General features: G+C 43.7%; 2 protein-coding genes across 2 annotated transcripts in view; one reads left to right on the top strand and one right to left on the bottom strand.

Annotated features, from left to right (window-relative positions):
* The window catches only part of CRYBG1 (crystallin beta-gamma domain containing 1), a 185,848-nt gene extending 181,097 nt beyond the window's left edge, over nt 1–4,751 (top strand). The window contains exons 21-22 of the mRNA XM_045499179.1: nt 393–555; nt 2,981–4,751. Coding sequence (XP_045355135.1) covers nt 393–555; nt 2,981–3,069 — 252 coding nt within the window. The 3' untranslated portion in view covers nt 3,070–4,751. The remainder of the gene's footprint in view (nt 1–392; nt 556–2,980) is intronic.
* A 1,276-nt stretch (nt 4,752–6,027) lies between these two features.
* Nucleotides 6,028–21,835, bottom strand: part of RTN4IP1 (reticulon 4 interacting protein 1) — a 50,038-nt gene continuing 34,230 nt past the window's right edge. Inside the window, exons 7-9 of the mRNA XM_045499182.1 lie at nt 18,792–18,975; nt 14,733–14,825; nt 6,028–6,155 (exon numbers count right to left, since the gene is read on the bottom strand). Of these exons, the coding sequence (XP_045355138.1) occupies nt 6,048–6,155; nt 14,733–14,825; nt 18,792–18,975 (385 nt within the window). The 3' untranslated portion in view covers nt 6,028–6,047. The remainder of the gene's footprint in view (nt 6,156–14,732; nt 14,826–18,791; nt 18,976–21,835) is intronic.

The raw sequence follows: 21,835 nt of genomic DNA on the forward strand, positions 1-21,835 counted from the left end.
TAAAATGCCCTTTTTAGCCACTTCAGTGTTATAGCAGCCTTTCAAATTAGAAATGCAGTCACATTCCAGAAGGGTCAGGCTAAGCAGAGATGGTTAGGCCAGGGGAGATACAGCCACAGACCCAGCCTCACATCATTGTCATTTCTGAATGGGAAAAATGTTCTAAGGTTTCCCTTACAAAGGGCAGAAATCTTGAACTGCCTGGCACTCGTGTCATCTGAAATGAGGGTATAAGTATTTGTTGTTTGATTCCAGTTCCTCTGGCGAAAGTGTCTCGTGTGGGGTAAATGAAACTACAACTAAGACAACTTTAAAAATCACTTTGAGCCAAGAACTGATCACGATCCTTGAATGTGTCTCACCTCTAAGCAGTCTTATCTGTCTGTAAGCAGATAGCAGAAGACTGCTGCCTGACAATCGTGGGGAGCCTCGTGACCTCGGGCTCCAAACTGGGCCTGGCCCTTGACCAGAATGTCGACAGTCAGTTCTGGAGCATGAAGTCGGATGGCAGAATCTACAGCAAGTTGAAACCAAATTTAGTTTTAGATGTCAAAGGTAAGAATCATTTATTTTCTCTGTTGTGTCTGTCTGTACTCAACTAAAGATCTAGTTTTTACTTTTGAAAATGAGCATAGTGAGAGATCCCATACTGTGCACCAGCCACTGTGCTGAATGCTGAACACTTTACTTACCTGAGCTCAGGGCATCTCTAGAGCAACCCTGCGAGCCCCGTGGTATGCCCTCCTGTCCCATTTTACAGTCCAAAAAGTGAGGGTCAGAGAGGTTAATCATCTCATACCCAGAAGTGCTTTGGTGGAATGCAGACCTAGGCTGACTTCAAACTATTTGTCTTTTTTTGTTTTGTTTTCTTGTAACAGTGTTAGATTAAAAATCACAAAAAGCCCTGATTCCGCGAGTGGAGGATTCTCATGCACATGCATGTATCAACTTTACAAGATAGTTTCAAAATCAAAGAACTGTGACTAAATTGGAAACATTTTTTTGAAAAATATAGAATCATGTTTGTTATGAATGTGATCAGTTTTGTAATCTTTATGAGCTAGTCTCATCGAGCATTTTTTATTCTCTTAACGTGTATTTTTATTGGGTACCCAGTATGTGGCAGACTCTTTGCTAGATGTGGGTACCAAAGTAGGGGAGAAAAATGCTTGGCTTCAGAGAGCTTACATTCTAGAAGCTCCATAGGATTTGTTATCCCACTTGCTACAGTGGCAGTCAACAAGGAATAAGGATGCCTGGCTTCTAGTCTTGACAAGAAATGTGGGACTCTAGGAGCTTCCTCCGTAGGTCTTTGCTTTAAAGCTCCAAGGTCCCTTCCTAAAATGCATTATAAATTAGTCCAGTGTCTCTTGAGTATGTTTGTGAACTCTCAGTATATCTACTTAAGGTAGCCAGATGCAGTAGTCACTTGCCTCGTTAAACTCAATTTAAATCTCTCAGAATATGGGAGAGTGGTGCCATCTTGTGGACATGAAGGAGTAGAACCGCACGGCCCACGACCTGTGCAAGGGAGATACAAATACCTCTCTGGTACACGAATACACTAGGATTTTCATTAGCTACAGCTGTGGAGCCATTTGTTACCTGCTAACGTTGCCCTAAGACTTATCAGACCAAGCATCTTTCTTGTAACCTATATCTCCTGATATCTGGGGAGGGAGTCGTTTGGTAGACAGCAAGTATTATTATTGGAAGAGGATTCCTCCTTTAAAAGTATCGAAAGTCTGGTATGATCTCAATTCTTCCTATGTCCTTTCTCAAGGACTTTCTAGTCTTCATGATTCTAATTAGGTAATGTACACAAAAAGAATGTTAATATACTATAATCTTAATGAAACAAGACGACACTGTGATCTTCATACATCCCCAAATCTCAAAGGAATATATAGCATGTGTGTCTTAATGGAGACAGTGGGATTTGGTGGTGGTGGTAACTTCTTTTTCCCCCACTACAAACTTACACATAAAGGCCCCAGGCACCTTGTTCTTGTATTCTGTGCAACACCTAGATGTGCAGAGGCTCTAGATTATCAATGATGATATTATACTCCTCTTACAAGAGATCCAGAAGGTCTGAAAATTTAGACCGATATTTTGTAAATGCTTAAAAGAGAATAAGAACATTTAATTCCTCTTGACCTGAGGATGCAATAGATTTCAATACCAGTCATACTACCTCACATCTACATGAACAGATTTCTATTTCGATGGAGTCCATGGTGATAGGACCTTGCTGCAGAGACTTATGCTAAAAAGGGATAAGGTATTTGAAGGTATTTATTCCACACTGGGAAAAAAAAAAGAAATCAGACAACACTTTCATGTTAAAAAATGGCCTCATGGCCTCTTCTTTCAATGGGGAAGTATCTAAGTATCTAGTAGGCACCCTTGGAAAATATTCTTACATTCCGGTGAAAGGGAGTTTACGGAGACCATGCTAATTTTACAGTACTGAACACAGCACCTCAAGTGCTATGAATCTTCATACACCAAGTGAGTTCCCAGTGGTAGGAGTGTTGCCCTGTCCCTGTATCTGGCTGTCGGTCCCACTTCCCCTCTGCCCTCATGAAGCCATTTTTCATTGTTCACGTAAAACATGTTCCATCTGACAATTCCACTAGTTTCCAGCCTGCCTTTTTTCCTCGCTGGTATCTCAAACCCATGATCCCACCATTGAATATATTTCACAATCTCTTTCTTCCTTTTCCCTTCTCTAGATTCTTCCATTCCACACATGCCCACACATACACCCCCGTTTCAGACATCTAAAGAGTGACTGTGGACTAGCTTTTAAGACTCAAGTAGGAGAAGGAGCTGTTGGTGCTCCTATGATGGGATTTTAACACACCCAACCGTAGATTCACCCTCTTTGCCCAGGGATGTGTTCCAGGGCTTTCCTCCCTGCTTTTTTTCCCAGAGACACCATTTCGTTTTATCATGTGCCTTTTCTTTCTTTCAGGGGGTACACAGTATGACCAAAATCACATCATCCTCAACACTGTCAGCAAAGAGAAGTTAACACAAGTCTGGGAAGCCATGGTCCTATAAACCTGAATAAAGAATGCAGGAGGAATATTTCTGGAGGTCTTCCAGCTACGTGTAAAAAAAAAAAAAAAAAAAAAAAAAAAAAATGACTGGTAACAGACAAGCCAAGAGGAAAGTGGACTTGCTCCTTCTTCAGTAACTCTAAATCTACGCTTGAATGACACTGCCATGACCTGGACTATGTCTCATCTTTTCAAAAGACTATATAATGAGTTTTAAACCAACAATTTGTCCTTCTTTCATTTCCTTTCTGCAGCTGCTTAAAAAGTTTGCCTCAATAGCAGCTTTTGGGTGTTTTTAGAAAATGTTATATCAAGACTCTGTACATTTTAAATTATTTCCAAAGATAGTGACAGGAGAGAACAGGAACAGACTTGAATATACTTTGTGGGCCTACAAATCTCTTACACTTCAAAGGGAAGGATAAGGGGCACCTGGATGGTTCTGTCAGTTGAGCATCCAACTTCAGCTCAGGACATGATCTCATGGTTCATGAGCTGGAACCCCGCATCGGGCTTGCTGCTGTCAGGACAGAGCCCACTTTGATACTTTGTCTCCCAGACTCCACTGCTCACACGCTCTCAAACAAAACAAAAAAAAAACATTAAAAAAAATTTAAAAAAAAGTAAAGGGAATGAGAAAAGCTCAAGTTTGTAAGGCAGAAGATTGTTTAGCATCGGAGAAGAAATATCAGGCCAATAATTTTGGTCCTACTGTTTTCTGTAATCAATTATGCTCTATAGCAAAGTGGGGAAAGGCTTATATGACACTTTAAGGAACTAAGTAAACAAACTACTATTTTCTTAGTACTAAAAGTTAATAAATTTATAAGATTTCTTGTCAGGTCTGCTAACATTAGCAGGATTTGGATTATTTTAACCTACTTGTGGGCTGGCCTAGAATGTCACAAGTAAGTGGTGTTTAATGCTTTTCTTACAGATGCTACGGAACAGTGTTACCGTGACCTAATTTACTAGCCTATCCTCTCATCTACGATTAGTTCTGAAGTAAATGTTATATAATCCTTCGCTAAACTCAGGTGTTTAGCCTAATTTCCTGCCTTCCTATCCCGCTGCATTGGCACAAGGCCTGCATGGAGTGCAGCCACTGCCTTCTCGTAGCGGTAAAAAGAGGTGGAAGGTTCAAGATGACGACCAGCAATTCTCTCCAGAACGCGAACGAAAGGAGGCCTTAAGCAACGCTGGTCAAATTTTAACTCTGAAAACCCTAAAATGCAGCATCTCAATGAAAAATGAAATAGTTTAACTGCTGACAATACACGGACCCATAGGTTCAAACCGTGTATTCTCGTTTGAACAAAACTGCTAAACATTCTTTGGATAGACTCTTCCCCCTTTTGTCCATATTTCATTATCCTTGTTAATAATACTGGTGCTCTGGTCACAGGAAGAACAAATCTCATTTCCTTTTTATCTGTTCCAGTGTTTCCACTTCCTAACCATTGCTCCTCCCTGGAGGCTTGGATAGGCACTTGTGGTCAGTAGCTTATCTTGGGTTTTAAAGGAACACCTGCACGTGTCCAACGGCTGCCAACAGGTCTTGTTCTTAAATGATGTGGAGCTCCAATTTTAGGCCTCTGTGCGGATCACTACAGTGTGCTGGGGTCATGTTGCAGTAGCCTGTTTTGAATTTATCTCGAATAAACTGGTTTCTGGTTAACTGTATTGAGATGTGCGAGCGTCCTTGCAGTAGCCCTTCCAACGTTTCACCGGGGCAGATTAGACACAGATGACTGCGGGGGAGGAGGCAGTGCTGGAATAATGGCGGGGAAAAGTTTCCTTCCAGACTCCTTGGTGAAGAGAGAGGACATGAGGGTAAGTGAGGCCTTCCCTCCCCTCGCTATGCCACCCCGGCGCCCTCAAGAAGAGTGCTGGGACTGTTCACATGGAAGTCAGAAGTGGCCGGTACTGACGAGAACACCACTTTCTTTCTCTTAAAATGTATTTGGGCCGGTGAGACCAGCAATTCCAGAGAAAAGCCCTCATCCAGTGTTACCAAATGAGTGTGTAATAGGCACAGACTGAGTATCAGGTTACTCAAGTCCATGTCCAAAGCTAAAAGCTTAGTATCTAAGGTGCAGGAGCGAGGAGGAATGCCACAGGAAATAAACACTTACCTTGAATGAAGGTCACAGACTAGAGATTCAAAAGCTGCAATGGGCTTATTGGCGAGATAACTAAGTACAGGCATTTAAGGTGAGAAACTGGAGAAGGGTTGCAATTTCCACAGACAAGTCCTCAGAGGAGCATGTTTTAGTTGGTGAAAGAGGCCTAGTCCTCATGCTAAATGTAAGGGTTTTAAAAAGTTAGAAACTTTACCATCACCTTCCATTTTCTTGAGACTAAACAACCAAATCAGCTAGATTTTTATATGTGACCCTAAGAGATTTACAACTTTGAGGGTGGTTACGACCACAGTAAAGCAAAAGAAGCCTTGTCCAGTTGGATTCATCAGTGAGCACTTTTTTAAGAAGTAGCTTTACACTGTCCATGCCGCCCTCTACCCATATGCCAAAAGTTTTAGTATCTCACAAACATTAATAAAAGACTTTGAGCTACTAGAACAGAAGATGCCACAACAATGTGCAAATCTGGTGTGAAAAATAGCTTGAAAAAAACAATGCAATTTTCGCTGACTTTATAGACAAGTCCAAGTGTGGATATTTTCGTGTCATGTCTTCCTTACTTGTGTGTCCCTGGTGCTTGGGTCAGAGGACCTCTCGGCAAACAAGAATGCACGGATGTCGAGCAGGGTGACGTGCAGAGGGTGGTGGTATGGCTAGAAAATGACTCTCTGTGCTCAGTTCAAAGAACAAGAAATTACTGGCAAATAGGTGTCTGTATTTTTAAACTTGTATCACGGAACTCATCATCTAATCTGGAAAGTGATGGCTACTAGAAATTTGGGGCTGAGAGGCACTCACCGAATAAGAGCCAACAATCACCAAACTGAGAGTTTATTTAAATGACATTAATTACAGTCTTTCCTCTCGCATGTCCTCTTTCTACCTTCAGGAAGGCTTCTGGAACTTTAGAGAAAGGGAAGGTTTTTTCAATAACTGGCTGAATCTGTAAGACACAAGAAGAAGTTGATTGGAGGGGAAGAAAGATGTAGGTTTTCAAGGCAGATGGGTCAATGGTGTCCTCACCATGTCCCTTGAGGCCAGTCTCCCGGTTCTGTCTCACGCACCTAGATGAGGAGCTGACCACCACGCCACGACGGCGGCCCCACTCCTGTCTTTTCTCCTGCCTCACTGCGTCCCTGAAAGGTAGCTGTGCTGGGTCGTGTCACTCTCCTATGCAGAGCCCTTCCACAGCTCCCAGCCACGCATTCAAAGGCCACCACCATCCCAACCTCGGCCTGCATACAGACTCCACACTTTACCAAAATGGCCGACTCATCACCGTCTGAACAATGGGAATTTGTGCCCCTCTGTCAGTTCTACCACCGTCCCAGCCCAGGTCTCACACTACCCTTCCCGACCCCTCAGTTTGCAGTACATTCTCTCAGAACTGCTATGGAACTTGGATGGCCCTCCACACAGACTGCCTGTCACAGCTGCGTATTCGTCTCAGCCACTCTGTTGGGTAGGGTAAACACCCAACGGGGCATCCCAAGGTTTTGCTGTATGTATCTCTGTGGCCCCCTTGTAGGCAGTGTACAGAATAAGGGCAGATTCTTTTTTATAATGTGTTAAATGTTTGGCCTATCAGCCCAAGCTTATAGTACCTGTGGCACAGGCCACCTCTTTTGCACACCAGCCCCCACACTCAGCGCAATGTAAGGCACAGGACAGGCGCTTAATAAATGTCACCTAGGTGAAAACCACTAAGATAACTGGGAAGCAAGAATCTTACGTGGGTTCTTTGGGTTTCAGGAGAACTGTCCGGGGTGGAACTGTCCTGAGAGGGTTTGCCAAATGGCAGAGCAGCTGGTTAGAATGTTCAGGAAAGCCACCTCGGCCAGCTCAGAAGTGCTGGAATGCTGCTGGTTCTGTTTACTGTATTGTTAGTACTGCCAGCAACCTCCTTCCGAACGGACGTCCCACTTAGTACCCTCTCTCCTGATGCAAAAATCCAACCGAACTCTTCCTTTTCCAAACTTCCAGCAGAAATCAATAATTGTCCACTGGGTATTTCAGAGGACTGCCTCCCACAGCTCCATAGACAGGGAGGAGGGGTCAGAAGGCATAAGCCAGTGCATACACTTTACTAGAAAGATGTGTTCTCGTGGGGTTCAGAGGCATCTGAAGTAGTTTCCTCTCACGTGAACTTTATAGCCCTGTCACCAGGAGAGTATCTTGGGCTCCAAAAGTTCCCTTCTCCAAAGAGTTTAAAATTCTTTTTTACCCACAAATCACGATAAGCTCATGACAGAAGTAACAGCATGTATTGTCCTCTTTTAAGCACTCTATGGATTTTACCCCATTTAATCCCTAAGGCCACATTATGAGGTAGGTAGCAGTATTATTTCCATTTACAGATGAGGAAATCAAGACCCAGAGTTAAATGAGTTGTCCAATTTCACGTGTACACATGTACACTCCCATCCACACTGGGGACATTACTGATTAACAACCACAGTCCTCCCCAGCAAGCTAAGCATGACCTCGGAATCTTTTTCAACTCTGCAGTCATTAGGAACAGACATGAGCTGGCTCCCCAAATGAAACCTATCTGCCTCCTCTGGTAAATAAAAATGGAAGGCACTAAAGTTGTTTCCTGCATATCGCAAGTGAAACTTCCTGAACCTATCACTCTCTTTAAAGACCCTGGGACATTGTTTTTTGAGTGCTAATTACCTAAAAAGGAACCACCTGAATGCAGGCTTAAAATGCAGTGTCCTTGGGGCGCCTGGGTGGCTTAGTCTGTTGAGCATCTGACTTCGGCTCAGGTCATGATCTCACGGTTTGTGAGTTCCAGCCCTGCGTCGGGCTCTGTGCTGACAGCTCAGAGCCTGGAGCCTCCTCCTGATTTTGTGTCTCCCTCTCTCTCTGCCCTCCCCCTCTCACGTTCTGTCTCTCTCCCTCTCAAAAATAAATAAACGTTAAAAAAAATTCTTTAAAATTCAGAGTCCTTGGTCTCCAATTAGAACAACTAAGCCAGAATCTCTAGGGGGTGGGTGGGGTGGAGACCATGCATTTTCAGTAAGCTTTCCAGGTGAGTTTAGTGCCCACTGGAGTGGGAATCCCCGCAGCCTTTTGCCTTAATCTTAGGATCCCTGACTTGTGTCAGACACATTCATTCAGAATCACACAAAGATTGACCAAGTGTCTACCCTCTAAATGTTAGGCACTAACCCAGAGCAGCTAGACAAAACAGGCTCCTGAGGGTAAACCAAGGAAAGAAAGGAGGCAATAACATCAGCTTTTCACTGAGCTTTGAACACCGGCAACAAAAGCAACACAGCCACGGTGTTACAGTCGGTCAGGGAGAACCGTGAAGCCACCTGCTCAACTCTAGAGCGAATGCCCAGGCTCGGCTAGCTATGCTCACTTTAGAACTCTGACCGGAGACACAGACCCCGAAATGATGACACAGCCGGCCTGCAGTGACCGCACACTTTAATCTGGCTGGTCAGGCCTATTGTGCCGAATAACCCCAGAGGGCTGACTGGGCCATAATGAGTCATTCAGCTGTTCCCATAAGTGACAATGAAAAAAAAGGCTTTCGATCAACAGGCAGGCAGATGCCACTGTTGGCTGAATAGGTGACAGCAAATGGAGATTAACTGGATAATGGAGCAGTGTCTACATATAGCCTCACATCAGACCTAGAATGCTTGTTTGTTACGGACAAAGAGATCAGAGTCAAAATCCAGAGAGGGGAAAGAAAGGTTACTCCCAGTGAGGTGGGGACATTTATGTGATGACACTGCTATAGTCCAGCCGGCATAGGGAGCCCTGTTATAAAGCGGGTGGGCTCACACCACACTTCCCGCTACGCAGATGCACGGGGCCGGCAGCTGACTGGGAGACGCTCATGGCAGCAGCGTTCATTCGGTCTTGGACCCAAAGTCAGGCCCTCCTGGTTGTGCCTTACCTTTCTTACACAAAGGCTGTAAAAGCCAGACCCCAGGACTTGGCACCTGCTGCCTGACATCCCTTCTGTGAGAACACAGGGACGATGGGAACCTCAACTGCCTGGCGTGGCCTCGGAATATTGTTGCTTGCAGCTGCCGGGCAAGCCTCCTTGTCTCCGAGGCAGAAACTCTCCGCCCCTTGAGGGGAAGAGGAAAGGGAAACCCTTTGCAGGAGAGCTGGTGGAGGGAGGACACCATCTCTGCAGGCAGAACAGTAGGCAGAGAGGTATCCCCTCAATCCCCATTTTCACAACAGTAGAGCTTAAAATACACAACGGTAGAGCTTAAAAGGGACCTAAATATCTGAGCGAGCCTGTTGGATAGATTAGGAAACCGGAGTGCAAGTGGTTAAGTGCTAATGCAGGTCAGAGCTTTTAGCACAGGAGCCAAAGTGAGGGTCCTGCATCCTGCATGGCACGGGTGCAGTCTGGGGAGGGGGGCGTGAGCCACAGTCCAGCCACCTCTTCCTGAGCCCTCAATCTCAGCCTCCACTGGGCACAGAAACTGCAGATCTCAGAGGGCGAGGTGTGTGAAGAGAGATGAACAGATGACAGACACAAGGGAGACCTAAGGGCTCCTGGCCTAAATCCAAGTCCACACACCTGTGCGGCACCAGGGACCGGAGGCAGGGGCAGCAGGGCCACAGTTCCAGCACTACTCTTAGACAGGTATGCCCCTGCGACCTCTAGATAAATTCCATATTCCCAGGTAGAAGGGGACTTGAACTAAGGAGACATGAAGAAGACAAAAGGAAGAAGTGGGCTTTGCTTGGACTGGCTATTTCTGGAACTTTCGGGTCCCAGAAAACTCAAAGCAGGAAGAAAGGTGGTAAGAAGGGGGTGGGGGAGGGTTAATGGAGGGTGCACTCCAAAGGAGTGAATGCTCCCATGTTGGAAAGTATCCAGGACCTGTCCCTAGATCCCCCTAGAAAAGGCACTCCTTCCAGCCAGAAGAGGAAAAACTTGGCCTACGTTTCTCCACAGAAACAATCAGCTGCATTAGAAAGACTGCAGTAACAGCAGGGTGATGGGATCCATGAGGTACCTGTCCTCTCCAGCAAGAAAACTCTCTCCTAGCGGTCCTCGGGATTCCATCCCTAATCATGACATCCTCTCCATGGAGGGAAAAAATCCAGTTGCAAACAAGAAGCTTAAAGTTTTAAAATGTAATTCCTTGCTAAACTAAGGCCACAGATCTCAAGAAAGGTCTGGGAAATTGCTTGCCTCAGAACTTATTACATTTTTCTCTAAAGCTGCACCGTCCAACATGGTAACATCTAGCTGCATGTGGCTATGTAAAGTAATCAAAGGTAAATAAAATGAAAAATCCAGTCCCTCAGAAGGATTAGCCACATTTCAAGTGTTCAATTGCCACATGTGGCTACTGGCTACCATATTGGACAGTGCAGGCAGAGAACATTTCAATTACTGCAGAAGGTTCCAGTGGACATCATTGTTCAGAAGGTAACTCAACATGGCCAACACATATTTCCATACCCTACTAGGTGAAACCAGTGGGCCCTCAGTAAATGTTCTGAATTAAATTCTAATAAGTTATATAGGAACTATTCTAATGCTAACTAAAATAAAGAAATAAACGGAGATATCTCTTTCACTGCTCAGTCAAGAAGCTTGGCTGGTCACCTAGGATCTTAAACAAATCTGTGAATGTTAAGTACATGACATCAAAGAACTTTAACAACTACATGTGTGCAGATAAACATAGTTAAAAAGATGAAAGGGTACAAAGAAAAATCTCCCTTCCACACTTCAGCCCCAGCCATCTAGTTCTCCTCCTCCAAGGCAACCAATATTTCAAGTTTTTTTCGTATCTTTTGAGATACTTTATGCACTGTAGGTAGAATAGTGGTTTCCAAAGATGTCCACATTCTAAGCCCCTAAACCTGTGAATATCATCACTCACAGGACAAAAGGGGCTTCAAGGACATGATTAAGTTCAGGATCTTGAGATGGGCAAGATTATCCGGATGGGCCAAATGTAATCACGAGGGCCATTAGAAAAGGGAGGCAGGACAGTCAGAGGGAGACAGGATGACGGAAGTGGAAGTCAAAGTGATGCAAGACTGAGCCAAGAAATACAGGGGGCCTCTAGAAGTTGAAGAAGGCAAGGGAACAGATTCTCCCCTGCAGCCTGCCTCCAGGCTGACCCATTTTAGACTCCTGGCCTCTAGAACTACAAGATAGTAAGTTCGTGTGGTTTCAAGCCACTACATTTATAGCAATTTGTTACAGCAGCAAATAGGAAATGAATAAATGCATACACAAGCAAATACATACATACATACACATATATATATATTTCCTGAAAGCACAGTCATTCTTATCAATAGCTGACTACAGTCTAAAAAAATCTGCCGTAAAACCTCCTTGCTGGCCTGAAAGACATTGAAAAATACAGAAAGACTTTGTTGATACAATTCAAACTCCACCTATCTAAATGTTTAGATGACTATTTGAACAAGCAGAAAACAACGAAGACTATATGAGAAATTGATTGATTGATTTTTTAACTATTACTGACAAAAGGGTGGTTGAAGGAATGGTCCTGGAGGTCAAGAGACTTGGGCCCTTGAACATGTCACATAATCTCTTGGGGCCTCTCTCTTCAATGAGACACAGTGGCAGGACGAGGGGGTGGGGTGAAGACAATAAACTAGACACGTGCTAGGTTTTCCTATTTCTAATCTTTGAGCATGCTAACCCAAAAAAGCTCGCTGGATAATATAAAACAAGAAATGTTTATTGTATTTAGGAAAAAAGGAAAAAAATGCAAAATAACTGTAAGGCATAAAGCACAATTTCAGTAGCAGTCTGTTACGCTCAGTGTGGTAATTACAAATCATTCTTTTCTATCACTCTGTCGATACACGGTACATCTTTGGAATACCCAAGAAACTGGTAACAATGGCTGTATCTGACAAGGACAATCTCAGTGACTGAGGAAAAGCAGTCAAAGGAAGAATTCATGAAGTAACTTTTCCTACCTTTCGGATTTTGAACCTTGTAAATGTATTATGTATTCAAACACTTAAAAGTATTTTAAAAAGACAGGTTCTTTTGGTTCATGGCTTCACACTGTCAAAAAATAATTACAGTTCCTCTATCAGATACCTGCCAATGAGATTCACCAAATGCTCAGCCAAAGCTTGGAAGAACTTCAATGTCCTCATTCAATTTAATACTCTCCACTAACCACACAATACAGAAGTAGGCGTGCTCTGTTACCTGCTCCAATTTCCCGGCATGGACAGGCACCCTCTCACACCCAGAGTGATGCAGGATGCACAATGCACAAGAACACAGCTGACCCTGTCACGGCACCCAATGTCACAAACCAACTTCCACAGTCCCACAGTCCTTCACTGTCAGAAATGACTCCTGAGCCCAAATAACGCTGGTCAGGAGAGAGAAGAATCAAAAGCCAAAAGAATATTTCCTCACTCACCCTCGTTTGAGGACACATCAAGGGCATCTTTATTTCTACCTTGTCCTCTTTTAGCCATTCTACCAGTTATCTGCCAAATTGAATAGTTACATATACACAAATCACCTCTCTTCTCTGTTGCATAAATAGTAATTTCCAGGTAGAGAGAAAGAGGGGGAGCCACAATATTTTGAATACAAAAAAGCAATGGTAAGCACGTGGACAGCCTGGCGCAGATACTGGGACAAGCACAACTGTACAGTACACTTTTGGAGGACGGGGACCCCTCTAATAATGGGGCTCCAATCACATGAAAGACTGTATAAAACTATGGGCCACATTATTTAATGACCGTTCATTTCCTTCTTCCTAGCAATAAGCATCCTTGCGGGATATGGGAAGAACCCTACCAAGAGGCACTTACATACAGTCATAAGGCTGAGACCATCCACCCAGGACAAACAAAGACTTAGAAGTCTGAGAAAAGGCAAGTAATCTTGAAACCACAGAATCTGGGAAACAGTAGCAGGGCATTTTCTATCATATAGTTACATGGCTATAACAGAATAAAAAAACTAAATGCACAAAAAGTAACCAGTAGGTCCTAAAATCATTCTTTTCCAAAATCAAAGTGGTGTGCAGGTACCAGCACAAGAAAGCGCATCTTAAGGGGCTCTTTCCAAATGGCCCAGCATGGATCATACAGTGTAAAGCTGGTCCTGCTCCATCATTTTTCCCTGCCCATTTTATTTATTTATTTTTTTTCAACGTTTATTTATTTTTGGGACAGAGAGAGACAGAGCATGAACGGGGGAGGGGCAGAGAGAGAGGGAGACACAGAATCGGAAACAGGCTCCAGGCTCTGAGCCATCAGCCCAGAGCCCGACGCGGGGCTCGAACTCACGGACCGCGAGATCGTGACCCGGGCCGAAGTCGGACGCTTAACCGACTGCACCACCCAGGCGCCCCTCCCTGCCCATTTTAAAGTGACAAGAACGAGACAACTTAAGCTAAGGTCCCAGATCAGCCTCAAGCACTAAGGATGCAGCTGAATGACGGAGAAGGAAAAGCACAGGACTGGGAGTCAGGAAGTGTGCCTTCTGGTCCCACTTCTGCAAACTTAAACATGTGCCTTTATCTCTCTGAGCCAGTTTTCTCATCTGTAAAATGAAAATCATTTTACCTATGACCTCACGCAACCGTCTAGGGTATATAAAGGTTTCTACTCTATAATTTCATATAGTCTCTCAATAAAATCATAAACATCAGCACCAGAATATGAATTTAACTTCCAGGTTATTCTTCCAGAGAGAGAATGTCAGAGCTGTAAAGACCATGTGAAAACTCAAAATAAACAGTGGTAGATGAGGAACCTTTGAACCCACAGCTGTCCTAAAAGGCCTCGGACACCCAAACAGGGATGATCTGACTAGAAGCAGGAGTCTTTCACCAGAGTCCATGCAGGACAGACGCAAGCAGTCAGAACCATCAACCGGTGGTCCCCACCAAAATCCCCACCAGTCCTCACAGACGTCCTGCCCACTGACCCTCAGACATACTGCTATTTGCCCTTTGAGCATGTGACACTAGCTGGGGAACAGGAGACCTGGGACCTGACTTCTGGTCCAGTTCTCTTAGGGTGGAGATTCTACAGTATTTGTTCACCTGGCTCATCTGGGAATCTGCTTACCTCCAGAGCAGCCTCACCCTTGGACTATAGAAGCTCCAGAGCAGTGCTACTGTCAACTCCCAAGTGTGTGCACAGATGACCTGTGTGATGCCATCTTTTCAGGACCATTACCAAAATACTATTAGCCTCACTGTAGATTCCAGCTCTGCTAACCATCTAACTAACTGTCTCTGAGAAAATCACATATCCTCTCTGGGCCTGCCTCTTCACCTGTAAACTAAGGGAGTTGAACCAGATTGTATCGCTGTTTTTTAAATGTAGCAGTCTAGATCTGTAATTCCCATGGAGACAGAACCAAAAATATGGCACTTACACGTGGCCACGTAAAAGCAGAATGTGCACAGACCATGCCTACCCCTGGAGCATTCCCAGTGACCAGGCTTGGCGGGCAGGTCACGGAGATGCCAGGGGATGCTCTAGCAATACGTACCTTTCCCTCGTCCACCAGTTTTGCGATGTCATCTAGATATAGACCGCTGGCCATGAAAAAAGCCCAGCGATAATGGACTCCTTGCCAAAAATGCTGAAAAGGAGAAAAGCAAACACGTCAAATATAGGAAAGGATACAATCTGACTAAATGCAAATTTAGGGAACAGTATTTTCTGGATGACTAAGACAGACAAACTGATTTCCTATTCATTTTGAATCAGTGAGCTGTGTGCCCAACACCACAGCACAGTGACTGATGGAGAATGGATGCTCCATTAATGTTTAATAAATTAATGAATGAACAAACTGTATCCACGTGAACATACGCTTTTTTGCTACATTGTGAATGACAAGCAAGTAAGCACAGGAAAGCTGTCCTTAAAATGATAGTCTAAATAATCTTACACACTCAATTTTTTCCTTAGGAGAAATTAGGGGCTAAGACCTCTACGCTTTCCCTACTAGAGTTTAAATAAAGCCCAGAGGCAACAGAGAAGAGCTTTTAAACCTAATTCAAGAATGCTTAAGGGGCAATAAGGCACCAAAATATAATCTTAGACAAGAAATCCAATCACAGATAGTTTTCTGACTCTGAGAGGAACAGGACAGCTTTAAGGGCAAAACAAAGCGTGAAGTTCATTATACATCACGGTTGGGTCTCCCCCTACAGTTATAACAAGTCCCAAGCCACCTAATCGATTATGGGACAATACATCCCCAGATAAAAATAAGGAAAATTCTTCTACCCAGAGGGTTTGCGACCACTTTAGTGCCAAACCCCCACTTTCAATTGTTATTCTTTATGTCAAAGGTAAGGTAGGCCATTATCAAAATAACAAGTGAACTCAGGTTCTCTATGATACATACCTCATTGACCTGCCCAACTCAACTTCATTAGATGAGAGCCATCCAGAGGTACTTACAGGATTAGCCAGCACCATGCTATCTCCCCTCCCTGCAATGGCCTCTGTCTCACATTTCCTCAGCATGCCAGAAGCTACTACCACGGCATGAAATTGTCAAGTGCAAGGGGACTCCCCTGCTCCTTTAGCTCAGGCACTTAACAGTTGTGTTATTTAGGTCAAGCTAAACACAGGTCAGCCAGTTTCCTGGACTAAAGAATGGCAATACCTTGCTCACATGGTTGCTGGAAGGATTAAATGAGAATGAATGTAAAGTGCCTGATACGCAGAAGGTATCATATGCATAAATATTTATATTTATTATTCAATAAATACTTATCTAGTGCTGAAAGCAAACTTTATTGAGGAAAGATTGCGGCAATAACAAATCAGAGTTTAAGATTATAGAAAGACAACAAAACAGATGAACATAGGCAAGAGAAACAAAAATAATATAAAAATACGGAGGGGGACAAAACAGAAGAGACTCATAAATATGGAGAACAAACTGAGGGTTACTGAAGGGCTTGTGGGAGGGGGGATGGGCTAAACGGGTAAGGGGCACGAAGGAATCTGCTCCTGAAATCATTGTTGCATTATATGCTAACTAATTTGGATGTAAATTTTAAAAAATAAAATTTTAAAAAAGATTATAGAAAGACAGATAAAAGCAAGCTGCTGTCTGGGCAGAGCTTTGCAATGGTTGTACCCGGAATGGCTTACTGGTTTGGATGAATGACCCTGTAATTTATTACCTAACCTGGAACAATTCTGAGAGTTCAATGAGTCATCAATAATAATTATCCCAGGACCACAGGATGCAAACAAAGCCAATCTTACCCTAAAATAGGCATGACGAGATTGAGTCACCTCAGCCCTCAAGGTTGCAAGGCAGAGCCCAGGCTGGCACACGTCTCCAGGTAGTTTGCTCTTGGCCCAGAACAAACGCAATATCTATTCAAGCACTAATAATTTTCTACAGGTGTCACAGCATGAAAGAAGTTGTGAGGCACTGGTCTAGGCAAATGTAGTTAAAGAGAAGGAAAAAAAAGTACCATGTGAAGGCACTGAGACCATCCCAAATTTACAGAAGGCCAAGTTAACTACAATCACAAAAGACCCGTTCCTGTACTTCTCCCTAAGTCCTGGCCTCAGACAATTAAAACAGTCTGGTAACTGTTGAGGATTTTAAAGAAGGAACTACAGCGGTCAAAAATTCATGTCTATAATTCTTTCTAGCACGTTGGCCTGTAAAGTGAAACTTTTTGGTCTGCAACAGCAGAATTTTTATACTGTGCTCTAAGGGGTCTGTGTATTTTTTCCAGGCCATTATAGGAGAAAGTAAACCAAAGCAGGCAGGAGTCTGGAGCATTACAATGAGGCTTTAACCGTGCACATTCTCAGGAGGACATCAGAAACTACTTAAAAGGTTTTCACAGGAGATCACCACTATCCTCTTTCAAGTAGGAGGAAAGAGAAAGTGCTTGTGTTACTCTCAGAGGACCACTCAGAAGGCTAGCTTGTAAGAGGTCTCACTCAAGTACAAACTGTGAAATCTTACAGAAAAGTTTAACTTCTTTCTTGAAACCACTTGGAAAGCCTGGGTTTTGTGAAAGGAGAAAGAAGAGATGAAGGACAGCTAAGATTCTTTTCTCCATGTACCAAAGCAGCGCATGGACGCCGTTTCCGGCCACCGCCTGAATCAGGTGAAAATGAAGGAGCCTGAGTCCAGAGCCTCATTTGTTCACACTACACACACACACAGGCCTCCTACTCCATGGTCACAGCCCTTAGTTAATACCTCTGCCTATTTAATTACTACACAGAAGTCAAGAGGCCAAAGTCCTGAAGTTCATTCTTAAAATGTCCCAAATTAATTTCAAGAATAAAGAAGAAGCTAAAGATGGTCCTTGAGCCACTCATTCCTTAAATATGGGTCAGTGTTTGTTAGCCTGGCATGACGACTCACAACCTTCTACTGCCTTTTTCCTGAGTCTGAAGTATTTTGTCCGATTAATACAAATAGAATGTATCTTTTTTTCTCCTATCACTTACACCATGTCAATATTAATTCAGATTTTAAGCCTTAAGCCATTGATCTAGAATTACCAAGAACGGGTACCATGACACTATATAGGCCTGTCCCCACTGTGAGGACAACATGCTATCATGTTAAGTAGGGAGCACCCTCTCAAGCTCGGCCATCAGTCCTGCAGCTAGGGTTGCTGGGCACTAAACCTCAAGGCCCATCACACACTGGATTTGTTCCATTGGGTGAGAAAGCTTCTTATGGCTCTGATAACAGTGGCCTCAGTGACAGAGCCAGGCTGACTAATCAAGTCTCAGAAATGACCAGAATGTAATCAATAGCTAGAGTTACCTGATTCACATGGGATGTGCAGTGTTAGGACAAGCTGATATAATTCCAGAAAAAGCATCATGGTTCTATTTGCCTTTGTGGTCTCACTAAAGTAAGAACACAACTTCCTTCAGGTTTTTGAAATTCAAAAAAATGCCCACAGACCTCTACAGGTCTGAAAGCTCCAGTCTAGAAATCACCAGCATAACCCAGTGCTACTACGCTGGACACAACCAGCTCTACACAGTCTTAATGAAGCTTCCCCCCTCATATACAAGAGCCTGCCTGGATTAAGACTGGTGAAACAGACAGAAGGCCATCACGTATAGGCAAGAAGGAAGCAGAGGGTGTATCAGATGGAATGACGAAAGGTAATAATAGCTAATAATAAAGGTTAACGTTTAAGAACAGTGAGCAGAGGGTATATCAGATGGAATCACGGAAGGTAATTAATAGCTAATAACGAAGGTTAACATTTAATAAGAGTGTTGTATATACTAGGCATTTTGCCAAGTTCTTTACATGGATTATCTAACTTACTCCTTACAACATGTGGTAAGGTAGATACCTTACCCTATTAGTTTAATCTTACAGGTAAAGACATTGGGGCTTAGTGACATAAGTAACTTGCAGGTTACACAGCTATTGAGTGGAGTCCAGAATGTGAATCTGATCAGCTGCTGTGCCGCTGCCTCCAAGACGGGGAAAAAAAAAAAAAAAAAAAAGGCTAGGTGGAAGCCAATTCCCAGAAGCATGAGGCGCCTGCTTGCTCACATCAACCAAGACTGTCCTCCCTACCTTTAACGTCTTAGAACCCACGGTGACTCCTGTCTGCAACATGCCGTCTGCTATGCCCAATCGGTCCATGTTCAGGAGAAAAGGAGTCACCAAAGTCACATATGTGGCTCCTGACCATTTCTTGAGAAAATTTAGAGCCCACGTTTCAGTGGATCCACCAACATTATCAAGAATGAAATCAAACCTGGACAGAAAAAAAAAAATCAAATCAAAACATCCTTGTTAGTCTTTAACTACAGCTCCATTCCCCTTCATTCCCACTGCCAATCAGCTATAGGGTCTATTTCAGCGACAGTGCAAAAACCTCACTGCAGCATGCCATCCAGCAGAGGGGGGGCTGCTTTGACAAAGGATTTGAAAAGGGCACACCCACTAGTCTGCTCTGACTACCCCCCCCCCCCCCCCCCCGCCGCCGAGATAAGTCAAATGTGGCTAGTTCTTTGTCGTAAAATCCTGGGGCGCCTGGGTGGCTCAGTCGGTTGAGCGGCCGACTTCGGCTCAGGTCATGATCTCACGGTCCGTGAGTTCAAGCCCCGTGTCGGGCTCTGTGCTGACAGCTCGGAGCCTGGAGCCTGTTTCAGATTCTGTGTCTCCCTCTCTCTGACCCTCCCCCGTTCATGCTCTGTCTAGGTCTCAAAAATAAATAAACGTTAAAAAAATTTAAAAAAAATCATATCATTTTTCTAATACTTTAAGAATGACTTAAATAAGTGGTTCTCAACCAAAGGCAATTTTGGTCCTCAGAGGACATACTAGGCAATGTCTAGAGACATTTTTAGTTGTCACAATTAGGGGAAGTGGTGGGAAGGGTTACTGGCATCTAGAGGCCCAGAATGATGTATATACACAGAATGCAGAGAATAGCTGCTCACAATAACAAATTATCCAGTCCCAAATGTCAGTAGTTCAGAAATTAAGGTTGCCAAGGTTGAGAAACCCTGACCTAAGCTTTATGGGAAACTGCAAAGCAATCTATCCAATATAAGTCAAAGTATTTATTAGTGCATTTGAATACTTGAAAGAAAAGCATGCAAAGGTTTTCACCCGTAGAATGATTTGCTTTTATTCCCTCCATATCAAAACTGCTTGTGTACCATCCTCTTCATCTTCTGGAATTTACTGCTATGTTTTGGCTTCATGCACAGCATCAGGACAATGTATGGAGAAATCAACAATCTGCTCTCAGTCTTCAACTGTGCTCTAGCATGCCCCCCAAACCCAGTCCTATGGTATCTCTAGGAACTGATAGATATTCAACTTCTTAAAGCTGATCTAAACCTGCTATGATCACTGCATTCCACTTACAAGGGATAAAACCCAATAACGCTTTTAAATACTGTATAAACAAATATCTATGTAGAAAACGCATGCTTAGAAGTTAAGCAAGTTAATAAATGAATTCCGTTTTAAATCCCTTTTCCCTTTTAAATTCATCTGGATGAAATAAAACATCAAAGCTTCTAAAACCAGCTTTGGCCAAATTTGTGGATCTTGAGCCTGCCTTTCAAATGGAACCAAATTAAAGAAGGACAAATAAAAACCGAAGGATAGGAGAATGACCTTACTAGATAACTACTCTTCTCATTAGAAAAGAACAGAAAATTATTTTTACGAGTTTAAGTTTCTACTTCATTCCCAAATTTTGAATAGACAAACATAATGATACTTATTTTAAATAAAATTTAAAGGCAGCCTGGTATTATAGAATAGGCACTGCCTGAAAAAGGAGTCCAGAGACAGGCTGTGGACTCAGCTCTCCCATTATTGCTCAAGTGGCATGACCTTGAACATGCAAAAACTCCAAAGTCCTCTGCCCCCTAGTTTCTCAACTATAACATGACAGAGTTGGACTGAAGGATTTCAAGTCCAACTGCAAAATTCTAAGATTTGATCTAAAAAGTTGCTATGTGAAAGGAGAAATCATTTTATTCTTGGTGGATTCGAAGGCCAAACTCCAGGCAAAGGTCACAAAGATCAACTGAAACTGAAGCTGTCAAAAAATAAATAAGTCAAAGTAACAGTCTGGCATCTGCAAGCTAGAGAGATCCCCTTACCAAAAAGGAGCAAGACCACTGTGAGAAAACGCAGAGGGACAAACCGTGGTGTACTTTTGGGGGCCAGGCTGGGCGTGCTCCAGCTTTCCATCTGTCAGGTTATCCGTTCTCTGGTGACAAATTCCAATGTATATAAAACGTAAGGTAGATAGGGGGAATGGACTGTCCTTGGACTCAGTCTCATGGTGCTATTACTAGAGCAGTAGAAGACATGAGATCAATTGAAACTCCACTGTCTAGAAGCCAGCTGTTGGAGGCCCAGGGAGACCTAGGTCCTGACACACAGGCAGGAAGTAGCTGATAAGATCTCTGCAAGGACCGGTGTGATTCCTCAAATATGCCAAGTGTGTTCCTGACACGGGGCCTTTATATTTGCTGTTATCTCTACCTGAACAAGTGCTCTTCTCCTAGATTCCCTCAAAAATTCATTACACAAATTTTTAGTGAGCACCTACCATATGTTACTACTCTGTTCCAGGTAGAGGGACATAGCAGGGGACCAAAAAAAAAAAAAAAAAAAAAAAAAAAATCCCATTTTCCTGGCTTGCTCTGAAAAGCCTCTGCTCCAATGCCTCAGAGGTTTTCTTAACTCCCCCCCACCCCCTCCCTAAAAGGGCCTCCTTCCCCTCAGTTTTTCCCCTCCTTTCCCTACATCAGTGTTCTCAGGAGCACGTGCCATTGAAACCCACCCCCCAACTAGAGCGGGAGCCCCCTGGAAGTGGTGGGGGGCCTGTCTTGTTCTCCACTGTATCTCTATCACACGCTTTAACACTGCCCGGCACAGCAGGTGCTGTAGGGTTGAAGGCATAGGGAGTTGGCTGGCTCCTCGGGGCCATGCTGCCACACGACTGCTGGGAGTGGGCACTGCTAGCTGAGAAAGGCTAGTGTCCAATGGGGCGCCCCCCTTTTTTTTAAACCCGTGAAAATACAGTTGACCCTTGAATAGGTGCATAGGTCCAGCTGAACCCAGATTTTTTTCAATAAATACAG

This window comes from Leopardus geoffroyi, chromosome B2 (genome assembly GCF_018350155.1).
Source record: "Leopardus geoffroyi isolate Oge1 chromosome B2, O.geoffroyi_Oge1_pat1.0, whole genome shotgun sequence".
Taxonomy (NCBI): Eukaryota; Metazoa; Chordata; class Mammalia; order Carnivora; family Felidae; genus Leopardus; species Leopardus geoffroyi.